Source organism: Eucyclogobius newberryi, unplaced genomic scaffold (assembly GCF_026437365.1).
Source record: "Eucyclogobius newberryi isolate DKJ021-1_F unplaced genomic scaffold, fEucNew1.0.hap1 SCAF_10, whole genome shotgun sequence".
NCBI classification, from domain to species: Eukaryota; Metazoa; Chordata; class Actinopteri; order Gobiiformes; family Gobiidae; genus Eucyclogobius; species Eucyclogobius newberryi.
The window spans coordinates 21,523,581-21,545,650 of NW_027315724.1; the positions used below are offsets into that span (position 1 = coordinate 21,523,581).

General features: G+C 41.5%; 3 protein-coding genes across 4 annotated transcripts; 1 reads left to right on the forward strand and 2 right to left on the reverse strand.

Moving 5' to 3' along the window:
• Positions 1-1,201: 1,201 nt before the first annotated feature.
• Positions 1,202-11,614, reverse strand: LOC140377260 (solute carrier family 13 member 2-like). 2 transcript variants are annotated; one of them, XM_072462609.1, is made up of 13 exons: positions 11,449-11,614; positions 8,871-8,999; positions 8,634-8,770; positions 7,715-7,968; positions 7,591-7,647; positions 7,252-7,423; positions 7,042-7,164; positions 6,757-6,966; positions 5,996-6,090; positions 2,304-2,419; positions 2,075-2,236; positions 1,862-1,999; positions 1,202-1,560 (listed from the first exon to the last, which is right to left on the reverse strand). In XM_072462609.1, the coding sequence occupies exons 1-13, from the start codon at positions 11,557-11,559 to the stop codon at positions 1,432-1,434; spliced, it is 1,833 nt and encodes a 610-aa protein (XP_072318710.1). In that variant the 5' UTR covers positions 11,560-11,614; the 3' UTR covers positions 1,202-1,431. The 2 variants fall into 2 exon arrangements, with proteins under 2 accessions (XP_072318710.1, XP_072318717.1); XM_072462616.1 differs by lacking the exon at positions 11,449-11,614 and having other exon boundaries at positions 8,634-8,786; positions 8,871-8,974.
• Positions 11,615-15,465: 3,851 nt separating this feature from the next.
• On the forward strand, positions 15,466-17,648 carry slc46a1 (solute carrier family 46 member 1). Its single transcript, XM_072462626.1, has 5 exons — positions 15,466-15,769; positions 16,026-16,417; positions 16,642-17,114; positions 17,300-17,383; positions 17,473-17,648. Exons 1-5 carry the CDS (start codon positions 15,485-15,487, stop codon positions 17,631-17,633), a joined length of 1,395 nt encoding a protein of 464 aa, XP_072318727.1. The 5' UTR covers positions 15,466-15,484; the 3' UTR covers positions 17,634-17,648.
• Positions 17,649-18,499: 851 nt separating this feature from the next.
• sarm1 (sterile alpha and TIR motif containing 1) lies at positions 18,500-21,711 on the reverse strand. Its single transcript, XM_072462637.1, has 8 exons — positions 21,235-21,711; positions 20,548-21,166; positions 20,250-20,462; positions 20,083-20,174; positions 19,683-20,009; positions 19,419-19,608; positions 19,213-19,334; positions 18,500-19,001 (listed from the first exon to the last, which is right to left on the reverse strand). Exons 1-8 carry the CDS (start codon positions 21,687-21,689, stop codon positions 18,890-18,892), a joined length of 2,130 nt encoding a protein of 709 aa, XP_072318738.1. The 5' UTR covers positions 21,690-21,711; the 3' UTR covers positions 18,500-18,889.
• Positions 21,712-22,070: the final 359 nt, after the last annotated feature.

Consider the following 22,070-nt stretch of genomic DNA (forward strand, 5'->3'; position numbering starts at 1 on the left):
GAAAAGCGCACAGCTGTCTTCTTTCAGAGCAGTTTTTCAGAAGCCACATAATTAAACAAATGCAAATGCAAGGATCGGGTCCAAATGTCATGAAGAGAAACCAGGAATTGGAGAAATGAGTGAACTTGCAGGATGACAACCATATAAATTCTGAAGTTCTTAGTAAGTGGACAAAGGGCAAAGATAAGCACAACGGGAAAGACAACAAAAAGCGGTGTGACTTACCTGTGAGGACAGCCGCCCGTCACGCTGCACTACCAACTATCAAATGATTCACTGTTTCCTTTGAAGCTGCATTTGAGATTTGCTAGAGGAATGACCCTTTGATTAAATGTTAAAAAATCAGTTGGGATTTAAATGTTTACCTTTGACCTTATTGCATTACAGCTTTAAAATCTGCTCAGTTTCCTGTGGTCACAGTAGAAGAGGGACATGACCTCATGTCCAATATTGAAGTATTTTGTAATAGGCTAACCTTCATATCCATCATTTAGTTTAGTATGTCTCTCTCATTTCCCCATTTGACTGGATTTGTATTTTGTGCTTTTGAGCATTGATCCAATTTTGTAGTCTTTAGATGTATTTACATCAGTTCTAACGGTAAATGCCTTATTGTTTTACATATTCTCCAGTGGCTGAAGACCATCACTTATGAGAGATCTAAACCAAGAGTTCAACTCAGACTCAAACAGTCCTTTTTCAAAAATGTAGTGAAGTAAAAATAAAAGTATCCACTGTAAAATGTGCACGTTAAAAGTCAAAAGTGTTACTTAAGTACAGTACTTTTACTTTTGCAGTTGTTTTCCACTATTGTCATATACTAAATACCCAAATGTTAAAACACACTGACTATGAGGGTTGTTCTTAAACTATCTTTAATTGCCTGTGATCTGTTCATTTGAAGAAAAGAGAAGAAAAAAACCATACAAAAGGTGGACTACATTCCCAACACTGGAGAAGCCAAAGTCCATTAACCATTGTAAAGAAGCAAGACATTCAAGCAGGATCACACGAGCCAGAGGTGAAGCTTGGCAGTTTAGTTGCCTTTTTTTTTACCAATCAAGAAAGGTCATATTATACAAAACTTACTTTTAACCATATTGTACATCTCCTTTTCTCTCTCTTCACAGATCAAGTTGTAATCTTAATGTATACATTTCACTCTGATAGCATTTTGTTGAGAGAAATAGCACTGAATGACTTGTTTTCTACACATACCATTTATTTTATGTGATAACTCATTGAACTACAGATGCTAAGGCATAAAAAAACACATGGCCAGCTTTATGTTCTAAAGGGGAAGGGTCACAATATGGTCCCAGGTGCATTTCAAACGCATTTTCAGACTTCTTGCTTTTAAAGAAATAAATAAAAAAGACAATATATTTTAAGAAGGTTTTCCTGTCTTGATATTGAGGATCCAGTTGTTTTTTATGGTTTTAAAGTAACATTGGCCCAGTCTGGAAATGTATCAAGGTTAAACATTGCTACACCCCAAGTATTAATGGCAATATTGATGGTTATAATTCCAATAATATTCAGCATGGACCCAGCTCTGACCTGAAAGAGATAACACACAGGGATTACTAATAGCAGGGGTAAAACGAGATCAGATATGGCACAGCACGGACTGAAAAAGTGTACAGAAATCTTGTAGCGTGTTAATAAAGCAAAATGTCTTAAACTTGAATTCCTGACGTGAGCTGTTTGGTTATCATTTTCTATCCTACTGGAATAAACAACAAAATAAAAAACAAATTGGATTTAAGGATTATTTTAAGCTGTTTATGATACCTGTGTTTACAGAATATTACCCACAGTCACTTCTTTCACAGCCTCTGTGTCGGGTGTCAGTTCTTACCATGTCTATGACTTTGAGGTTACCAAAGGAAAAGGCTATGGCGTTGGGGGGCGTGGCCACTGGCAGCATGAATGCCAGGTTGGAAGCAAAAGCACATGGGATCATGACATACATCGGATGGATCTTGATAGCTACAGCCTGGGTGATTAGATGAGGCACATAAATATGGAGGATTGTAATGCAGTGACAAAGTGACAGGAGCTGGTCTTTTACCATTGAGGCCAGAATAGGCAAGAACAGAGTTGTGGTGGCGGTGTTACTGGAGCATTCTGTGAAGAGGGCCACCAGTAAACACAGCAGGATCGAAAGGGCAAAGGGTGGAATATTCTGTAGAGGAATGAGAGTGTCTCCCAGCCAAGCAGACAGTCCAGATTTCTGCAAAAAGACAACCAACCTTTTGTAATGCAGTTATTACAATGTAAGTCAAACAATATGCACTTACATCACTCCCATGAGCCAGAGCAAACCCTCCCCCAAGAAGCAAGAGCGTGTTCCAGGGCAACTTCTGGTGGACTACCCTCCAGCTCAACAATGGGGGCGGAGCTTCAGCAGAGGCCCCTATGAAATGAGATTAGAAACTGTATGTTATTAATAATAATTAGCATTTGATAGCGATTTCAAAGGCAAACAATAATGTAGTTAATCAAATACATCACAACTTGTGTTATCAGTTCACCACCTTCTTTATCTCCTGAGCCTCCAGCCCCGCGAGGAGGGACTAAAAAGAGATTCTTCAGAATGTAGAAAGCCAAACATATCACTTTCACACTAAACTGCGTGTCTGTCAGTCACAGACACTTCTCTATATCAAAAAGCACTTCTTGTATTTTTTAAAAAGACACAGTTGCAAATCTTATCAGAACTGGACACACTCAACTTATGTTTCCAAAGCAGGAAAAACAAATATTGATGAAAGGAAAGTAATTTATCTACAGATGAGATCAGATAGTGTGAAAGCAAATGTTCAAACTTGACATTCAGTCTATTAAACCTCCTGATGAAGTACAAAAGCGCTGAATCAGCAAAGTCAAGCACAAGTTACCTGAAGCGAGTACAATGTAGCATATACCTTTACAAGGGATGTCAAGATGGAATAAATCATAAATAATTGAGATTATCGATGGCACAGTATAATTGCAAGCTGTTTTAAGAGATAATTGTCATTATAGATGCAAAACATTTTTTAATTTTACATTTGTTTTATGTGTGTGCATTGATAATGTATTTAATATTCCTAATTCAAAAAGTTTTTGTTCATAAAACTGGTCACTAATGGTGTCAATAATTACTTGTAAGTAATTGTAACTGAAACTTTTCTTCTCACAATAATTGTACCCAGGGCCTTCAGGGGGCCCTAAGCGAAAACATTTTTGGGGGCCCCTCACCACGTCATCAGAATCAGTTTTATTGCCATTGTCAGTAAACAATTCACATATGGGAACTTTCTTCAACGCTAACAAAGTTCACCAAAACGCCAGGGCATCCGTTTGCCAGTTAGTTTATTCTCAACACCTCACAAGCTCAAATATTGATAACTTAAATCCCACAATGCAACTTGGTATTCCGCTGACATCACCTCTACTCCCTGTACAAATAACACACGTCCCAGATATGTTTTTGGGCGTATTTGTGGGCGTTAAGGGTCGACAGCCACATTAGCAGTTTAAATTAATGAACAGGGGGGGGTCTGGGGGCCCTCCCCCAGAGATTTTCAGACCTTTTTTGGGTCTTCTGCTGCATTTTAATGTGGTCCAGCCGGCTAAAGTAAGAGTCAAATGTTCAGGTTGTAATGCTATAAAATGATGATGTGATGAAACTGTGCCAGGAGAAAATGACTAAAGCCAGTTATTAATACATTAGTGTACTTAATTACTCAATACAATATTGGCTATGAAAATAATTATGATCAAATTGATTCATTTTAACTGAAAATGTAAAAGTAATAGTTATCCTTACTAATTTATCTTTTACAGCTCCCAACTGTTCCTTCTTGCTAAAGTGACAAAACAAGTTATATTAAATTAAACAAATGGCATAAGCATTGCTTGATTAACAATTAACACTGATAAAACTAGACAGTGCAAAAATGTTATTCCCAGAGAATGAACAGAACGTGAAGTGAAGGTCCAAGCTTAGCTCTAGTGAAGAGACTGCGTTTCTGCAGCTTTGCCACTTTTGTATAAAAATATATAGTATTATTCTATAACAGACGTAATCATAATATGTCTGGTTATTTTTCACTATCAATTTATTATAATTTATAACAAATAGTCTAATGATGCTTTTTAAATAAATTGAAATGTTTTATTGCTCTATTAAAAGTGAATTACAATATAAATGTTTGTTCTGATCAGAACACCACACACTGGACTCCTGCACCTTTACGTTCCTCTCATTCCACTTAAGAAGTCAAAGTAAAACAGACATCACGAGTCACGATTGATCTCACACATGGTGATGTGAGAGAGAGGGACGCAAACTCAAACCGCTCATCTCTGACTGAGGCTGGACAGGGGCCCGGGACAGGGGCCCGGGACAGGGGCCCGGGACAGGGGCCCGGGACAGGGGCCCGGGACAGGGGCCCGGGACAGGGGCTCGGGACAGGGGCTCGGGACAGGGCCGCACACTGTTCACTCCAAAGTCTCACATCAGAGGTTCTGGACGAGACGGAACTTAGTGACCGGGGCACAGACGCCCCTCACCGGCCTCACCTGCAGCTAACACTCCCGGGCTGGTGTAAATGTTAATCTTATTATCTTTCATTCAGACACATTATTGTGCGCGGGGCAGAGCTCTCGTCGCCTCCAGCCTGAGCGAACTAACGTGACAGAATCGTGTTGTTTCAAACAGCAGCATTAACCGTCTCTTTGTAAGAGAAGTTCAATACCTGGAGAGTGTTGTTGAGTTTGCAGTTTCTTTACATCGTCAAGAAGTTTCTTCTTTCGTTTTTCGGCATCGGGGGGATATATTCCTCTGGACATGATGACCACGCAGGGACCACGTTGTGTTGTGTTTATGTTTTGCTCTCGTTCTGCTCGCGCACAATGAAGTTGACCAATCAGCGCAGGTCTGGTGCCTTGGTTGCCAGATTGTCATTACAAATAAATGCGGTTTGTGCGTTATGTTACCGCTGTGTGCGCTGCCGCGCCAGCAGCGCTACTACACTAGTGGCGCACGCTGCGCTTGCACTTCGCATAAGACGGGTTGCCAGATTGGGGGCCCTATTAACTCCTCGGGGCCCTACGCGGCTGCTTAGTTCGCTTATAGGCTGGGCCGGCCCTGATTGTACCATAAATAATACCTTTGTGGCATTGTGACATTAACTGTCACAAAGTAATCTAATCAAGAAAAAATATAAATAAGATAAGATAATACTGAGGTCATGTAAATAATACTGAGTAATAAGTGAGCAGTCCAAAAGTTACACCTAGTGGTTACGGATTCGGAAAATGAATTGTGGTAATAATCTTTGTAGCTGACGCTAGTTGTCAGTATTCTCAAACACTTTTATTTTCATGGGAGTTTTTATTTCATTATTATTTTATTTCTCGCCAAGTTGGCTCAGGCATCATTGTGGTTGTTTTGTTATTTATTTGTTTATTTATTTAATTTAATATTTACCGGTGTAAGTCATCATGTGACCACGGGCGTCGCCCGGAAGTATAAATAGAGACCGGGAGAGAGACAGCGGGAGAGAAGCCGTGAAACAGAACGGTAAAAGAAAAGACTGGCTAGAGAAAAGAAAAAGACAAGCGTCTGCCAGAAAACCACTTAACTACCAATGGTCACATGTTGGCGAACACGGTAAATATGCTTGTTTGTTTATCTCATACTGTTTTGTAATTCGTTATTGCTGATGCATTTTCTGTTTTTGTTTAGTTTTCACGGTGTCATGGTGTCAAAGTGTCAAAGTTTCAAATCTACAATTAAACCTGACTGGACACAAACATCAGTATGGAGCGTGATGTCCTTTTTTAGACCGAGAAAAACCACGGTAGTTACAATCTTGGAAACGTAGTAAGTAATGCAATGTTTTCTGACCGATTAAAACAGTTGCCAAAAACAGGTCTTTAAAACATACTTTATATAATTTGTTTGTATGTCGGAAATATGAATGAGACTAATGTGTCTTACCATTGGAAGAACCGCAGCAGCTTGAAGGTAAAGAGGACGGGATGCAGAAGAACAGCGAGGACATCAATATGGCCACTGTACCATCCGTGACGTACCTGATAAAAATGTATTGGAACTCAATTTCTCTAAGCACTTTTTTCCCTTTTTGTTTCTATTGTATTTCTGTTTCTGTTAAACAAAGCCTCTGTCAAGGAAAATAAAAAAAACCTTGGGAACAATAAAGTCTAAAGTCTAAGTCATGATAAAGCACTAATAGATGTGACATAGTACCAAGCTCTTGTGCAATATTTTAAATTTGAGAAGTATAAGTTGGTGTGCTGGACCTAAAGTATCACTTGTAAATGTTAAGTCATAATCGTCACATTTGGACATAACTTAAATCAAATACAACTTTTTCGGAGTAAGTCGCACCAGCCAAAAAATGCATAATAGAGAAGAAAAAAAACATAAGTTGCACTGGAGTATGAAATTGCAAGTTTGAAAATAATAACTAATATCACTGGGGCGACATAAGTAGAAGTCGCACCCCGGCCAAAACTATGAAAAAAAGTGCGACTTATAGTCCGGAAATACGGTACACAAGTTAAGTGTGCTGGACCTAAAGTATCAATTGCAAATGTTAAGTCATAATCGTCACATTTGGACACAACTTGAATCAACTAATGCTGGATTTATTCCACAGTTCACTCGACATTTAGGCTTCTGTTTTGTTCTTTTTGCAGGCATTTAAACATTGTGTGGTGCTGTAGAACAACACTCACTTTTTCTCTTGATTGAAGAGGACAGTGGCCCAGCCTGGAATGAACCCTGGGTCTCTGGTGAACCACAGCAGAACCAGCAGCATGAAGATCAGGAGCACGCAGGCCTCGGCGAAACTCATCCGGCCCAGCTTCTTGTACTCATTTCTGATCACCTGGTAGTCCTTATTCTGACTTTGATTCTTTACACAGCATCCAAATGATTCTTTCAAGCTGAAAAAATGAATAATTCAAGTTAAGGAACAAAAACAAAAGGAGAAACAGGGCAAAATGTTATCGTGAACCTACTTGAAACCCACAAATAAAGTCTGCAGCCACAGCCACGACAGCACCAGCGTCAAGATCATGTTGGGAAATGAGAAAGCGAACCAACTCGCAAAGTTAATGATGCCACCATTTTCTGGGAAGAGTCTGAGAAAACCATTGAGAAAATAGATCAAATCATCAAATATTCATTGTGTCAAATGTAATCCAACTGTGTGACAGGTGAGATCGTACTCATCCATCTGGCCTTTCAGGATCATGTTCGGGGTGGTCCCGGTCAGCGTGGCGGTGCCTCCGATGCTGGCGGAGTAACAAATGCCCAGACTCATTCCTTTGGACAGTTTGGTGTACTTTTGTTCCCTTTTCACTCTGCGATCCTCAGCTAGTGCTCTTTTGTCACAGCAATCTAAAGTGGGAGATGACTTTTTAGCATAGCCTACGTGTTTTCTAAGGTATCGAGTCAAAAGACATTTCAAGTTGTTAAAGTGGGGACAGTGTAAAATCAATGGCATGTCCTACACAGTATAACGTTACATCATGCACAGTCTCTCAAATGCATTGGTTTGTACGCACGAGTGTCATCCTCCTCAGCGTCTTGCAGGTCTTTGCTGTTTTGATGTTTTATTCCACCTGAAAATCAAATTAAGCCGATGTGATTATTTAGTTTAGGGAAGAACTAATCATGCGACAAACGTACCATTATTAAAGCCGTTTTCCTGTACATGTAGCACAGTGTCTTTGGCAGTTTTCTCATCCTCCTTTTCTCCAACGGCGGTCTCCTCAGTGTCGCTGACAGCCATCGTTTCCAGCTCTTTCTCGTCCGCTCTGGCCTCTGTGTCGGACAGCTGGTCCAGCACGGCCTTGGTGATGGGCAGCATCATGGCAGTGGCGGCCGAGTTACTGATCCACATGGACAGAAAGGCCGTAGTGCTCATGAACCCTACCAAAAGGCTGACGGACAATGGCTTGATTAGACAGGAAACGGTACATTTGCTTTTTGTTTCTAATCAGTTTTTCACACAATAGCCAGATATCGACCACGATCTTGATGTAAAGTCTGCAAATGGCGCTGTATCGTTTCTCTCGTATGTTCAATGAAATCAATGAACATTCACCCATTCCTACTGAAACTAAAAAAATAAAAATAGTAATAGTAAAATTGTAAATATTAAAGTAGAAGTAAATAGTAAAATAGTGCCATATAAGTGTTTCACCTATTTTTACTTTACCTAAATAAATTTCCCAATGGACACATTCAATTTGACTTGACTACATTTAGAGCATGTCTGCATTCGACTTAATTTGTGTCTGTACTAAATAAATAAATTGTTTTCTTTCACAATTTATCATGGCATTTTTTTTATTTAACCTACAGTCCCATGTCTGTGCATGGTCTGTTTTTGAACTCCTTATGATCAAACTCAATCGCTACAAAACAGGAACGCCTCACATGAGTTTTAATTAAGAGATTCTTTAACAATTTGGCCCTTGGCACACTCAATCACAAAAGTTCCCTAGCCAACAACAATATTCACAGCATATTTTATCCCATACATTACAGCTGCCATCATGATGAGACAGGTCTTATGTGCGTGGTTGTTTTATTTTAAACTTACAGAGAGGGTTTGACCCCTACAATAAGCAGAACCTGTAAAGCGATTCTCTTGTGCAGGTCCCACTGTTCCACAGCGATGGCGACCACGAGCCCACCAATGAACAGCATGTTGGAGTCTTTCAGGTACTGGATGCAAACCTGCGCTTGGACAAAACTGAACCAGGAATTCAACATACAAACTACAACACCCAAAAGGAACAAGGCAAAAGTCACAAAACAAGAATCTGTTTGGACATACCTCATCTGAGTCCATAATTTTCAACATGGGGAAGAGTACAACAGGCAAGAGTGCAGTAACAGCCAGAGGGATGCACTCTGTGCACCAGTAGAGAGCCATCAGAATGATTGTAAAACCACATTTTCCTTCCTGTAATTGGAATTGAAGGAAACATTAAACACAATTGCAAAAAAAAAAGTTCCAAAATAAATTTGAACAATATTTAAATGAATAAGGAAAAATGCAATTCCAAACGTATCTTTATAATTATGACGACGTATGTATGGGTATGAGGGAATATGTGTATATGAATGTTTTATATGAATATGTGTATATTTGTTGGTATGTTTATATGTGTATATGTATGTATATTTGTATATGTGTGGGTATGTATGTATATATATATATATATATATATATATGTGTATATATTTTTTCTCTTTCTTTACATAGTTTAGATTGTTCTTTTTTTTAAACATAAAACAACAAAAACTAAGACTTGGACTTTTTAGAGTTTTTGAAATTATAAGACGTCTCCTATTTTAAGTTGATCTTTTCATCATTGTATAATTACATCCACAGAACCACAAACAGAGGATTTTTGAGTGCATAGTATGTTTATAGTCGAAAAAGCTTCAGTTGTAGTCATCTGGACTCAGTTTGAAAAAATAGACGTTTCGACTCTCATCCAAGAGTCATTGTCAATAAAAGAATTCGGAACATCATGTGGAAAACACGCACAACTTTGTGGATAAAGTGAAACATCTCCAACTGGACCCAGATGACCTCATGGTTTCATATGATGTGGTGTCCCTGTTCACCTGCATCCCGACCTCTGATGCAGTAGCAGCAGTGAGGATCAGACTGGAAGACACCACCCTACACCATCCTACAGGAAAGGACCAAACTGACACCTGAACACATATGTAAACTGTTGGACATCTGTCTGAACACCACTTACTTTCAATTCCGGGGACAATTTTACAGACAGATTCATGGCTGTGCCATGGGCTCGCCCGTCTCTCCCATAGTGGCCAACCTGTACATGGAGCACTTTGAGAAGAAAGCACTGTCCTCATTCTCAGGCATAGCCCCAAAACTGTGGCTCCGCTATGTCGATGATACTTTTGTAACAATTAAAAAACAAGAGCTGGAAACTTTCTCTGATCACATCAATGCTGTGGACCCACATATCAGGTTTACAAGAGAAGACGCTAAGGAGAATCGCTTGGCCTTTCTTGATTGTTCCACGATCAGAGGAGAGGACGGGAAACTCCAAATAGAAGTATATAGGAAACCTACACACACGGACCAGTATCTGCTCTTTGGTTCCAACCACCCACTACAGCACAAGCTGGGTGTGATCAGAACCTTACAACACAGAGCTCAAGGTGTGCCCACCAGCTCAGAGGGCAAGAAGAAAGAGGAAAAAACATGTCCGAAATGCCCTCTCAGCCTGTGGTTACCCCGCTTGGGCTCTCAACAGAGTGAAGAGAACCAAGAAGCAGGACAAAAGGGAAACTGAACAGAGAAGGAAGGGTGTTTCTATCCCTTATGTGTCTGGCCTGTCGGAAAAACTGCAGAGAATTTTTAGACAACACGAAGTCCTTGTTTATTTTAAACCAGGAAACACTTTAAGACAAAAACTGGTTCACCCTAAGGACAAGTTGCCGACTCAAAAACAGAGCAATGTAGTTTATTCGATCCAATGCAGTGAAGAAAGCTGTAAAGAACGGTACATAGGTGAGACAAAACAGCCTCTACACAAGAGGCTCTATCAGCACAGAAGAAATACTAGTTCAGGACCTCAGAGTGCCGTGCATCTCCATCTTGAAGCCTCTAATCACTCGTTTGAAGACGGTGAGGTGAAGATTTTAAGCAGGGAGAAAAGATGGTTTGAAAGAGGAGTCAAGGAAGCTATTTTTGTTAAAAAAGAAAGACCTTCTTTAAACAGAAATGGAGGGCTAAGGTTTAATCTTCCTGTTATTTATAATGGGTTACTGAACCCCTGGAAAGGTAGAGGACATTCAGATGCTAATCAGGTACTCAGGGTGGTTGAGCCAGGGTCTCACAAAGACAAAGAGGATTCTAATAGCCCATTAAGATTCTAAATAGGCTCGGTAGATACAAGGGGGGAGTTTCTGTTGAAACAAACAACTCTTTCTACTTCAGGAAGGCTCCTCCCAATGGGTGGGTCTTACCACAGAACAGTATTAATATCGGAGTTCTCGATCTAAATTCTTTTATTGAAAATGATTCTTGGATGAGAGTCGAAACGTCTATTTTTTCTAACTGAGTCCAGATGACTACAACTGAAGCTTTTTCTACTATGGAACACGCCTGGACGAATGAGGGATTACACCGACATAGTATGTTTAGTGTCACCTTTGCTCTAATCTTTCTAATTATAGTCACAGATTGACTATGATCGTAATAATCCAGCCACATGTCAGCACATCTGCTGATGATAAATGTAATCTTACTTCACACAAAGAAAGTAAAAATAATAAACAGAATATAAAATAAGAATGGAAAGGCACACAACCAGACACATTTTGCACTACTAGTTGTCTAAATGTTAATGAATTAATGTTCTTACCGGCGTGGGTACGAGCAGTGGTAAAGGCAAAAGAAGAAGAGGTGTCAGGACTACTAAAATGTAATTCCTATATTTCCACAAAATATTTAAGAACGCACGGCACCCAGCCATGATCCACGCAACACCCAAGGCATGTGAAGCACCCGCACTATAGCCAACAATAAAAACAGCAATAGAAGCATAAACTAATCAACACACTTGAGTTAAACATTAACTAAGTGTGAGGGACCTGAATCTAACAGACACAGGTTGATAGTGGAGAGGCTATAACCAAGCACAAAGAACATTTACATTTTAAACAGGTTAGAGCAGGGGTGGGCAATTATTTTCCTCCGCGGGCCATACAGTCATTCATCATCATTCAAATCCAGGCAAGTAGTGGAGGGCCGGCCCGCGATCATTGGTGTAAAAAAAAAAATCCCAAAAATTAAATATCAAATAAAATATCACTTTTCTGTTAAATATAGGCTATTGAATCTATTATTTAATTAATTTCACATCATATTTATTAAAGATATGTAGGGTAACCTACTAGTACAAGTACTGTAAGGTTATGAATGTCCACCCACTTGTGGAGGAGGGGGGCATTCAGGTTTGATATTGATTAAAGAATTGCTCAAGAATTCAAACATGGCACACTGCCTAAGTGTGGGTAAGTTTGAATCGTATTTTTAAGAGAAGAATGGGGCACCAGCCGGATAATCGGCAATTTAACAACTCTAAAATCAGATATCTAGATTAATTCATTAATTAGAAATTAATTTGCTCGTTGATCTAAAGGTTTGAGAACGTAACCGTGACATTGACCCCTTTTCTGGAAATGAAGGAACACTTAACCAAATGTGGGTTATGAAGATTTAATGACCAAAGAATTAAACAGATAAATATGAATCAGGAATATGCAAATGAGTCGATAACAGATGGAAAACACTAGACATGATGGTTCTAGATCTATCTAGGTGTGTGCAAGAGTTAACTCTCAGATGAAATTCAGCCTGTGAAGTGCATTCATACGAACGGAACCAGAAGCTGTGATCCTGAGGAGACGGGCCTGCTTGGGGTCCAAGGGCCTGCGTGGGGTCCAAGGGCCTGCGTGGGGTCCAAGGGCCTGCGTGGGGTCCAAGGGCCTGCGTGGGGTCCAAGGGCCTGCTCTGGAGTTCGGCTCTGACGTTGTCTGGCCAAAGAAGGACTGGATCGGTTCTGCGATCTGCGTTCTCCTTGGCTCTGAGGCGTTCTCCTTGGCTCTGAGGCGTTCTCCTTGGCTCTGAGGCGTTCTCCTTGGCTCTGAGGCGTTCTCCTTGGCTCTGAGGAGTTCCCGAATGAAAAGGCCATCGTGCTGCTCCACCGATGTGGCTGGTCTAAAAGGCTGTGGACTTGAGAAAGTTGCAAAAGGTCCTTGCTTGATTTTGCGTGATGCAGCATCAATCACGTTTTTAAAAACGGGCACAGGTTTCTTAGTTCCGGGAGGGAACATTAGCTTCTCTTGGAAAAGTCTTTGTCCCGTAGCGTAGCATCGCTCACGCTAACTAGGCCCGAGGCCTGCTCCCAAGGCCTCATGGACCTTGCTGGTGGACCCTGGATGGAAGGTCGAGCTTCGAAAGAAACTCGGATGGAACTCGCTCTGGAGCTCGGATGGAACTGGTCTGTAACTCCCTGCTCTTTCCTTTTGTCTTTCCCCGCGGGGGTTTTGGCGCCGTGGCTTCAGCCAATCAGCATGCACGCTGGGGTCAGAGCTGATAAGGAGACGAGATCTGGCTTTAGGCCACAAGAGTTACACAAAAGGTAAAATTGTCCACAAAACAAGTTATGAAACAGTTAAAATGACATGTTAAACACGATATCACAATATGTACATGTAAAGTCATCTGGTGGACACATTTTTGCAATCTGATGATTGTCTATTAAAACCACTAAAACCGCATAGTCTTTCAGCGTTTTAGCGTTTGTCTTGGAGAGATCGTTACTCTCTGTAATCCAAAAGGAGTCATTTGATGAAAAGTTATTTTCAAAGTTCAGAGCGTCTCTGTTGTCACTATTACATCCTCTTCCTTCTGAGGGGCGTAAAACTCCACACGGGCAGTAGATAACACCTAGCCCGCATTCCTGTCACCATGACAACAGGGGTAGGACATCTGCATATCCTACAGATACAAGTGCAGACAGATGCCTGAAGGGAAAAAAAAAAAAAAATATATATATATATATATATATATATATATATATATATATATATATATATATATATTTATATTACTTGGACAAGCTTGCCGGATTGAAAGGCCCTGCGGGCCGGATGTGGCCCGCGGGCCGTAGTTTGGCCACCCCTGGGTTAGAGGGTATAAACGAAAGCCGTCTCCAAGCAAGTCTCTTCGTTGAAGTGTTGAGGATTAGTGACTGAGCAGCGAGCAAACCAGATAGATCACTATGAACGAGCCACATTCCACATGCCTGGGACGTATCATGGAAAAGTGTCTCCAGTGACATCCATCATGAGAGAGGAGTATTCATACTTACAGCCAGTTACTGTGAAACCTGTAGAATCGGAATCAGAAAAGGTTTATTGCCATTGCCAGGAACTTGTCTCAGCGTTAAGGTGCAACATAAAACGATGAACAATAAAGTAATAATCCTGAAATCCTGTTCATTCCATTTTGCCATAGTCAAGTCAACTTTATTTATCAAGCACATTTAAAAACACCCCAAAAATGAATACAAATTAAAATATTCTTCTCAACGTGTGTAAAATGCCTGTGCAAAATAAAGGTTAAAAATATTCAGAGATTGGGTTGTTCTAATGCCCAGAGGAAGACTATTCCAGAGTCTGGAACCTTCTCCTGCAAAAGCGTAGTGGTTTTTAACTGTGACCTCGGAACATCTGAGATCAACAGATTTGCTCATCTCAATGCTCTACTAGGAACGCGGACACACAAAGCTCGTTGCACTATGGAACACTGTTCACTCAGTCTTTATGGGACTGTTTTAATGAGGCGCTACAACAGCTACAAGAGGTCAAAGTGACACAGCTCTCTACCAACTGACCCGCTGCAGAAGGTGCGCTCTTGCAAACTTGCATTGTGTGTTTTATTAATCGTCAGATGTATGGCTATTCAAAATGCTTTGAAAATGTCGTCTTTTGCTTTGTTACAAATTAAATATTTTTTGTTTCATTTTTCAGTGTGTGGTGGTTCTCCTTGACCTCCTTGGTGGTGCCATTCCTGGGCTCCTGGAGTGAGGAGGCCGGGCGCAGGCCGCTCCTCATCATGCCCAGCCTGGGACTGGCTCTAGAGACATTAGCATTTAATACCAAAGGCTCAGAGAAGAGCTGGAGAAGGTGAAAGTGGTGCCCATGGTCATCAGAGCACTTGGAGCACTCGGGGCATTGACCCCCAAATTGGAGGAGTGGCTACAGCAGACAACAACAACCACCACAGCCAAAACAATCAAATTAATAGTAAAACAATGAATAATGAATAATCACAATTACAACAACACTTGGTTGTGTAGTTACAATGTTCAGAATACCAAATGACGCTTTACATAGAACGGCAGATACTGAGCAGGACTCATAGTTCCCTTTGGTACAGACTAGAGTGAGCAAGGAATATTATAAATGCTCTTTTATGAAATTCACACTCGTAGTTTATGTTCTTTGTTAAAAAAAACAAAATAAATAATTAGGCCTATAGATTTGATTTGATGTCAGTTCATTATATAGTTAAGACATCACTTTTGGCCCCTCCATTACATAAATGTTAACATTCTGATGACAGCTAAGATCTGGTCATAAGTACACATAAGTACACATAAGTAAACTCATAAACAGACAAAACAAAAAACAGGCTAAACCGCGCAGTGTAATTCACAAAACCTCCGCTAGGTGAAAGTTTACTTCATGGATCTGGTGAAATAATGATTCACTTTCCGGTCCCGGTGCAAAGCTGCAACAACATGGAACCATGACGTGTGTGGCGAGACGAGCTGTGAACAGAGTTACATTAAAGTTTAAAAAGTAATCTAGAAAGTTTGCACGTTGACCATGAATGAGCCGGACACCGTCACGATCCTCGACCACGTCCACGGTCCGGAGTTTGGGACCGAGGACCAAGAACCGACGGCGACGTTCTCCGCGCGCTCCAAGAAGCCTCCGTTCTCATGTTTTCGACCGGTCACCGTGGAACCTGTGCTCTTTTTCTCTACATTTTCTATAGCTTTACAGGGGCCGCTGTTCACGCAGTATTTATGGGAGCGTTTTAGTGAGGACGCCGGACACAACAGCTCCAGGAGGTCAGAGTGCAACAGCACGAGTGACCCGCTGCAGAAGGTGCGCTGCTTAAGCACAGACAAGTGCTTATTTAGACCATTACATGGTGTTTTTTTTTATTTTGATCTCTATTATGTCTCCGTGCGCCTCCAATATTTTATTATGCGTTCAAAAAATAAATATGAACTTGGTGAGAATAACAAACTACTTTAGCTATAACATGATAATTACATCAACTGTCCTATATTATTATGATTGTATTGTGATTATTTAGCTTTAAAGGTGTAACTGTATTTCTATTCAAATGTGTTTTTAGGATATAGAGACATTAGTCGCCCACTGGAATCTATACATCAATCTTGGAGGGTTTTTGCTGGGCCTGTTGGTGGTGCCATTCCTGGGCTCCTGGAGTGACAAGGCCGGGCGCAGGCCGCTCCTCATCGTGCCCAGCCTGGGACTGGCTCTAGAGACAGTGGTTTACCTGGTGGTTATGTACACAAGGCTGCCCGTGGGGTTCTTCTTACTGGGCAGAATGATCAGTGGCATTTCTGGTGATTTCAACTGCATCTTGGCCAGTAGCTTTACATACATTGCTGACACAAGTGACAGAAGTTCCCGGACCTTCAGAGTCGCTATCTTGGAAGCTTGTCTGGGACTCTCTGGGATGCTGGCCAGTATTATTGGAGGCAAGTGGATGAGAGCACAAGGGTAGGAAAAACGTCTTGTTGTACCAATTATTTTTAGTGTATTGAAAAGCTAAAATTCCAGCTGTGTTAGAATGTAATAAAGAATGGTTAATTATATTGCAACTAGTTATGAATACAGCCTATATATAATAACACAATTTGTCTTTCTATTTGTTTTTAAAAATGCCTTGCTGTGTGAGATAGGTTCTGAAGTGCTTTACTAATTGTGTCCAATCCTTTCTTCAGGTACATCACTCCATGCTGGCTGGTCCTGGCCACGAGACTGGCCTCAGCTCTCTACAGTTACTTGTTTGTCTGTGAGTCTGTGTCAGTGGACCCCTCTGTCAGGCTCTTCAGCACGTCCCACCACAAAGCCCTCTGGAAGTTGTACTCCACCGGGGGGAGCCAAAGCACTGGCACCGTTCACAAATACAAGCTGTGGCTGTACACATGTTGCTTCTTTGTGGTGGTGGGTGTTCACTCGGGCTGCAGAGGGATATTTGTCTTGTTTGAGTTGAGCTCTCCGCTGTGTTGGGGGTCAGAGCTCATCGGCTATGGATCAGCAGCTCTACATCTGGCCTACCTGAGCAGCCTGCTGGGGCTGAAGGTCATGACCCGATGCTTGGAGGACTCCTGGGTGGCTCTTGTAGGGCTGCTCTCTAACATGGCTGGGTTATTGGTCTTCACTGCTGCAAACACCACGCCGCTGGTGTTCACAGGTGCTGATTCTTTCTGGAAATATCTTAAAATCATACTAGTTTTTTTTTTTAACGCAACCCTACGTATTTATTTTCATCAAGGTCAATTTTAATGTGTTGTTGAAGAGCAACTGATGGCTAAACATGTTATTACATTAGAACCAATAAGGTAAAAGACAAGTTTAAGTTTGACTAATGTGTTTCAGGCTATGGTCTGTTGCTGTTTTTTATGACAACAACTCCTGTCATTAGATCAAAGCTGTCCAAGTTGGTTGCCCCGTCAGAACAAGGTTAGTTGTTGTTGTCTTTTTACTAAAAAACAATGTAAATGTTACACTATGACACTATTTATGACTTCTGGTATTTTCTCCCATACTAGGTGCACTATTTGCTTCTATAGCCTGTGTGGAAACTCTGTGTTCTCTGGTAGGAAGTAGCGTCTTCAACGCCATCTACCCAGCCACTTTGCACTTTATGAAGGGCTTTCCATTCTTATTTGGGGCCATCATACTGCTGATCCCATTTGGTGTTATCAGGTAATTTATTTGCATATTTGTCAAAGGTTGAGAAAAAGTAATTTCAGACTTGTTTACCTGACATTTTTGTTAATGTAGCTTGCTGAAGTACCTGGACCAAAGAAACGAGCAGCAGAACAAAGAGAATGAATGAGGTGAAGTGTTGTAGGACATCTGCATATTTATCCTGGAGAAATACATGTAACATGAAACACCTTTTATTTTCATTTTATACATAGAAATATATATAAAATGTAATAAGTGTTTACAATCGTTAAATGTTAACATTTTGTTTACTCCATGGCAGTCATGGGATTCTCTGTTTCACCTCCTGTTTAAACGAGTAAATGATATTGATCCGAACAATACGCCAGAACACTGCCTGCTAAACCACAAATACCAGATAGTCCCAATGTGCCCAGATGCATATCCCCAGCACACAGAGGGCAGGTCCGCGGTGGCCGATGAGGGAAGTAGAGCTGCCAGACAATATGTGCTAAATATCTCAAAGGGAAGTTTAGAGGTTAAGTGTTAATATGGAATGACTAAACCAGTTAACCTCAATATACTGTGAATTATGTTATGAAACAGATAAGTTTCATGTTTTTATCAGGGATTTGTTGTGTTCTTGAGTAAGAGTTTAAATACAATTTTAAGTGTTTGTAATAAAATACAATAACAGAGCACAATGTAATTTATTTTACAGTCAATCCAGAAATGTTTTGATGAATGAAAATTATTTTTACACAGAAATTTGACATATTGTACATTGTTGTTTGCAAATTATTTCAATAAATACACTTGGCTAACAAGGATTAATTTTCACTTGCAATGCAGGACAATATATTGACGAGATTATAGTTATACATAACTCCAGAGTAACATTCAAGGCAGAGTAATAGGAATAGTCTGTTTTATTGGGCTGACAATAGTTTGATCAGCTGCAGCTGAAAAAATATATTTGACATGTAAGATTACAGTGGACTAAATAGTTCTGCACATTATTTTAATTATGTGGTATTAAGGAATAATATGCTATTGATGCTACACTCTACATAGCAGTGTGCATGTGAAAGCAAATGAAACATTGATATTTTCCTGAGAACAGAAGGCATATGTTGCACCTGATTTCAAATCCACCAATAGCTGCTTATAAGTGCACTAAAGGATAGAGATCAGATTGCTATATTTTGGCATAATCATAAACAGTCATCCAGAAAACCCAATTTACATGCCTTTGAAGCCGAGCCACAGCCTCATTACTGCATGAATAACACAGCCTCACTTCTTCTTTAGGGATTTGCCACAATCAGGGCCATCAGTCTGATCTTGATTTCCTTTGAGGAAGCGAAGTATCTTCTCAATTGTTGCTTCTTGATATTCATGGGACCATCTGCAGGAACAAGTACATCAACTGTCTGCATTAAGTAACTGGTAGCAACTGAAATGACAATAATGACATAACCCTGACACATTAAACCGTTATGTGTGGGCTGTTTTAATCAGATTAAAAATCAATCTTCCCAAATTGGATGTGCACTTAGTTTAGCATAATAATTTAGTGTAACTTAATTGACTAGTGTGTTAAAGGCACAGTAACTCACTTAATGCCATTGTAGTTCAGGATGGATCTCATGTCCTCCGGCAAAGATGTTGGTTCTGGCCACTGAAAATTATCAGTGACTGGAACAATATTCTTCTTACAAGTCAAAGCTGTGGAAATCTCCTGCAAAAACATAAGACAACCACAATATTTGATCAATTTACGTTTAACTCGGCTTGTCTATTTTATATTTATAAATGTTCTGACCTTGTGCACCCAGTCCTTCATGGCTGTGTCACCCATGCACTTGTCCAGTGCATTTGCAGAAAGCACCAGGATAAAGTTGCGTGCACGCTGTACACTCTGGATAAGTTTATCTTCAAATTTGCCAGCCTCAAGCTTCTCCACATCTATAAATACACTATATCCTCTGACTTGCAGATGCACTTTTAGGAGGCTAGTTAAAGAACAATTAATTATTAGTAGTTAGTACTCATAGTTGTACACATTGTAGCACATTTGCAGTTCTACCTGGCGAGCTGGGAGCCGGTGGTCCTCCGGTAGCTTATGAAAACATCAGGTCCTGCAGGTTGAGCATCAGTGTGACTGGATTTGAGTGGCTTGTGGCTTGCTGCTAGAATCTTGGCTCTGTGCACTCCATTGTATATGTTGCAGTACTTCTCCAACTGCTGGTCAGTCAGACTCTGAACAGTGCTGCGGTCCACCCCAGACTGCACTAGACCATAGGTATACTGCCGGAAACGTGGGTCAACCACAGCGAGCCAGTCAGCCATGTTGTTTGGATCACAGGTGGAGTAGTTGGCATACATTTTTAGCACATGAAGATCCCTCAGAAACCTAAAAGACAGTTAGAAACAACTTTTAAGATGTGTTTGTTGAAACATTGATCTATTATCCTTGTGTTTCTTGCCTCTTGCGAGTGAGGCCTGCAGTCATGCCAAGATCATTGCTCAGATCCTGGTCTGTTATGGTCAGCAGTAGGTCTCCATCCACCTGCAGCTCCTATAGCATTTAGACATGAGAAGGTTACAGCCACATTTGTATTAAACAAACACATTGGTACAATGTTTTAAACACCTGGAAGCGTTCACAGTAGGCACTAAAGCCTATTTGCTGCAGCCATGTCTGGACTTCACATGTTTTCCAGTTGGGTACACATGAAAGTATGCGTTTTGGGACTTCCTCTCCCATCATTGTTAGTGCCCGCTTGGCAAGGGTGCAAGCTGTACCATTACTAGAATACATAACAATTCTTTTGAGGCTTTGTACTGCTCCAATTTCTTGAAATATCTGAAAAAACAAACAAACAAACAAACACAATATTGGTTGAAAAAAGTGTAAAAGTGATAGTACCGAGTAAGGAAAGGAATTGTACCCGAGTATTACGCTGTCTGGACTTAATGCTGGACTCCACACAGAGATAGAAGGCTGCAATACATTTCCCCTCCACTCTTGTACCATCCAACAATGGCAGTAAGTGCTGCAAATCAGAGGCCGTCCTTCCCTGCATGGAGTCGGCGCTGTCCTGTAAACTGCGGGCAAAATCATCTGGATCTAAAGATGCGATGAACGGCTCTACTAACTCCAAAGTGCCCGATTTGACCACTTCTTTCTCAATTTCTTTATTTGCCGCCAGCACTGTCACAGCAAGGCACGCGTGGAAGCGGATAAGTTCATCTTCTTTGGAAAAGGCCAGTGGGAAAAGCCACTCAGCTGCCTGTTTTTCGATCATCAGCCGCTGGCAGCGATGGCCCCCGTACATGGCACAGTTTGCCAGGGCAACCGCACAGTGCCGCAGCACCGTGGGGTCTGTGCCCCTGCACCAGAACAGAAGGGCATCCAGGGCCCCGTTTGAGATGAGATGGACCGACGTCTCCTCTGTGTGTTTAAACATGTGCTCCAGGATCCCGGACACACTGCGGGCCAGCTGAGCATCCTCCTGCTGCCTGGTCAAGTTGAGAATGACTCCCAGCCCAAGCCTCGCCACATAATCTCTGCAGAAAACATGTGGTAATTACATGAGAGACGCTGATATCAGTTACAATAGATCTTGTAGTGTTACCTGTTCTCTGAGATCAGAATCTGCTCCAGAAGCTTGGCCGACTCGTACGTGATGTCCACGGCCGGGGTTTGTTGCAGCTGCAGCAGTAGTTCCAGACCTCCATCCAGTCTGATCCTGACGCAGATCTCCTCGGCCACTTGGCGGCCGGTGGCGGGCAGGACCCACGCCTCCTCCACCAGCTGATAGATCTCAGCAATGGCCCTGCGCGTTTCATCTGAATCGCCCGTGTCCTTGGCCGTCTTCAGCCTCCTGATTGCGCAGCGCAGGTTGGGCAGTGTGCTGTCTAATATCGCCTGGACGTCCGCGTGGATCCCCGGGGAAACGGCGCGGGGGTCGCTCTTCTTGCCCTGCAATCGACTCACGTAATCCGGCACGTTAAGTCTGTCTGAGCTGAACATTCTGATGGATAAATGTCGGTAGACCCTCCACAGGAAAAGTGTCAGAGACAATATCATTTACCGGAAGAGACAAGTTCCTGTCGCGCGCGTGGGCCTGTTAAATCCTCCTCCGGCGCCGCGCGAGGAGAGGATGCGCTTCAATAAAGGCCTCAGATGTTTATCACAGGTGACAGTTTGAACCCCATTACCTCGATCTCCATCAGTGAAGTCAGTTGCGGCGGACACTGTCACTGTCACAAACAAAGCAAAGAGGAACCGCGGACGTGGCTTGCATAGCTACGACCCAATGAAATAAAAGGTTGTCTTTGTCTTCGAGGTCCTTCTTCTCAAGCTCTGTCACAAAACAACCTTATCATTGTTCATTTAAGGTGTCCCGTAGTGTGAAGTGTCTACCTGAAAGAGCCAGGGGTCTAACGCATCAGCTACAGCCGGGATGGA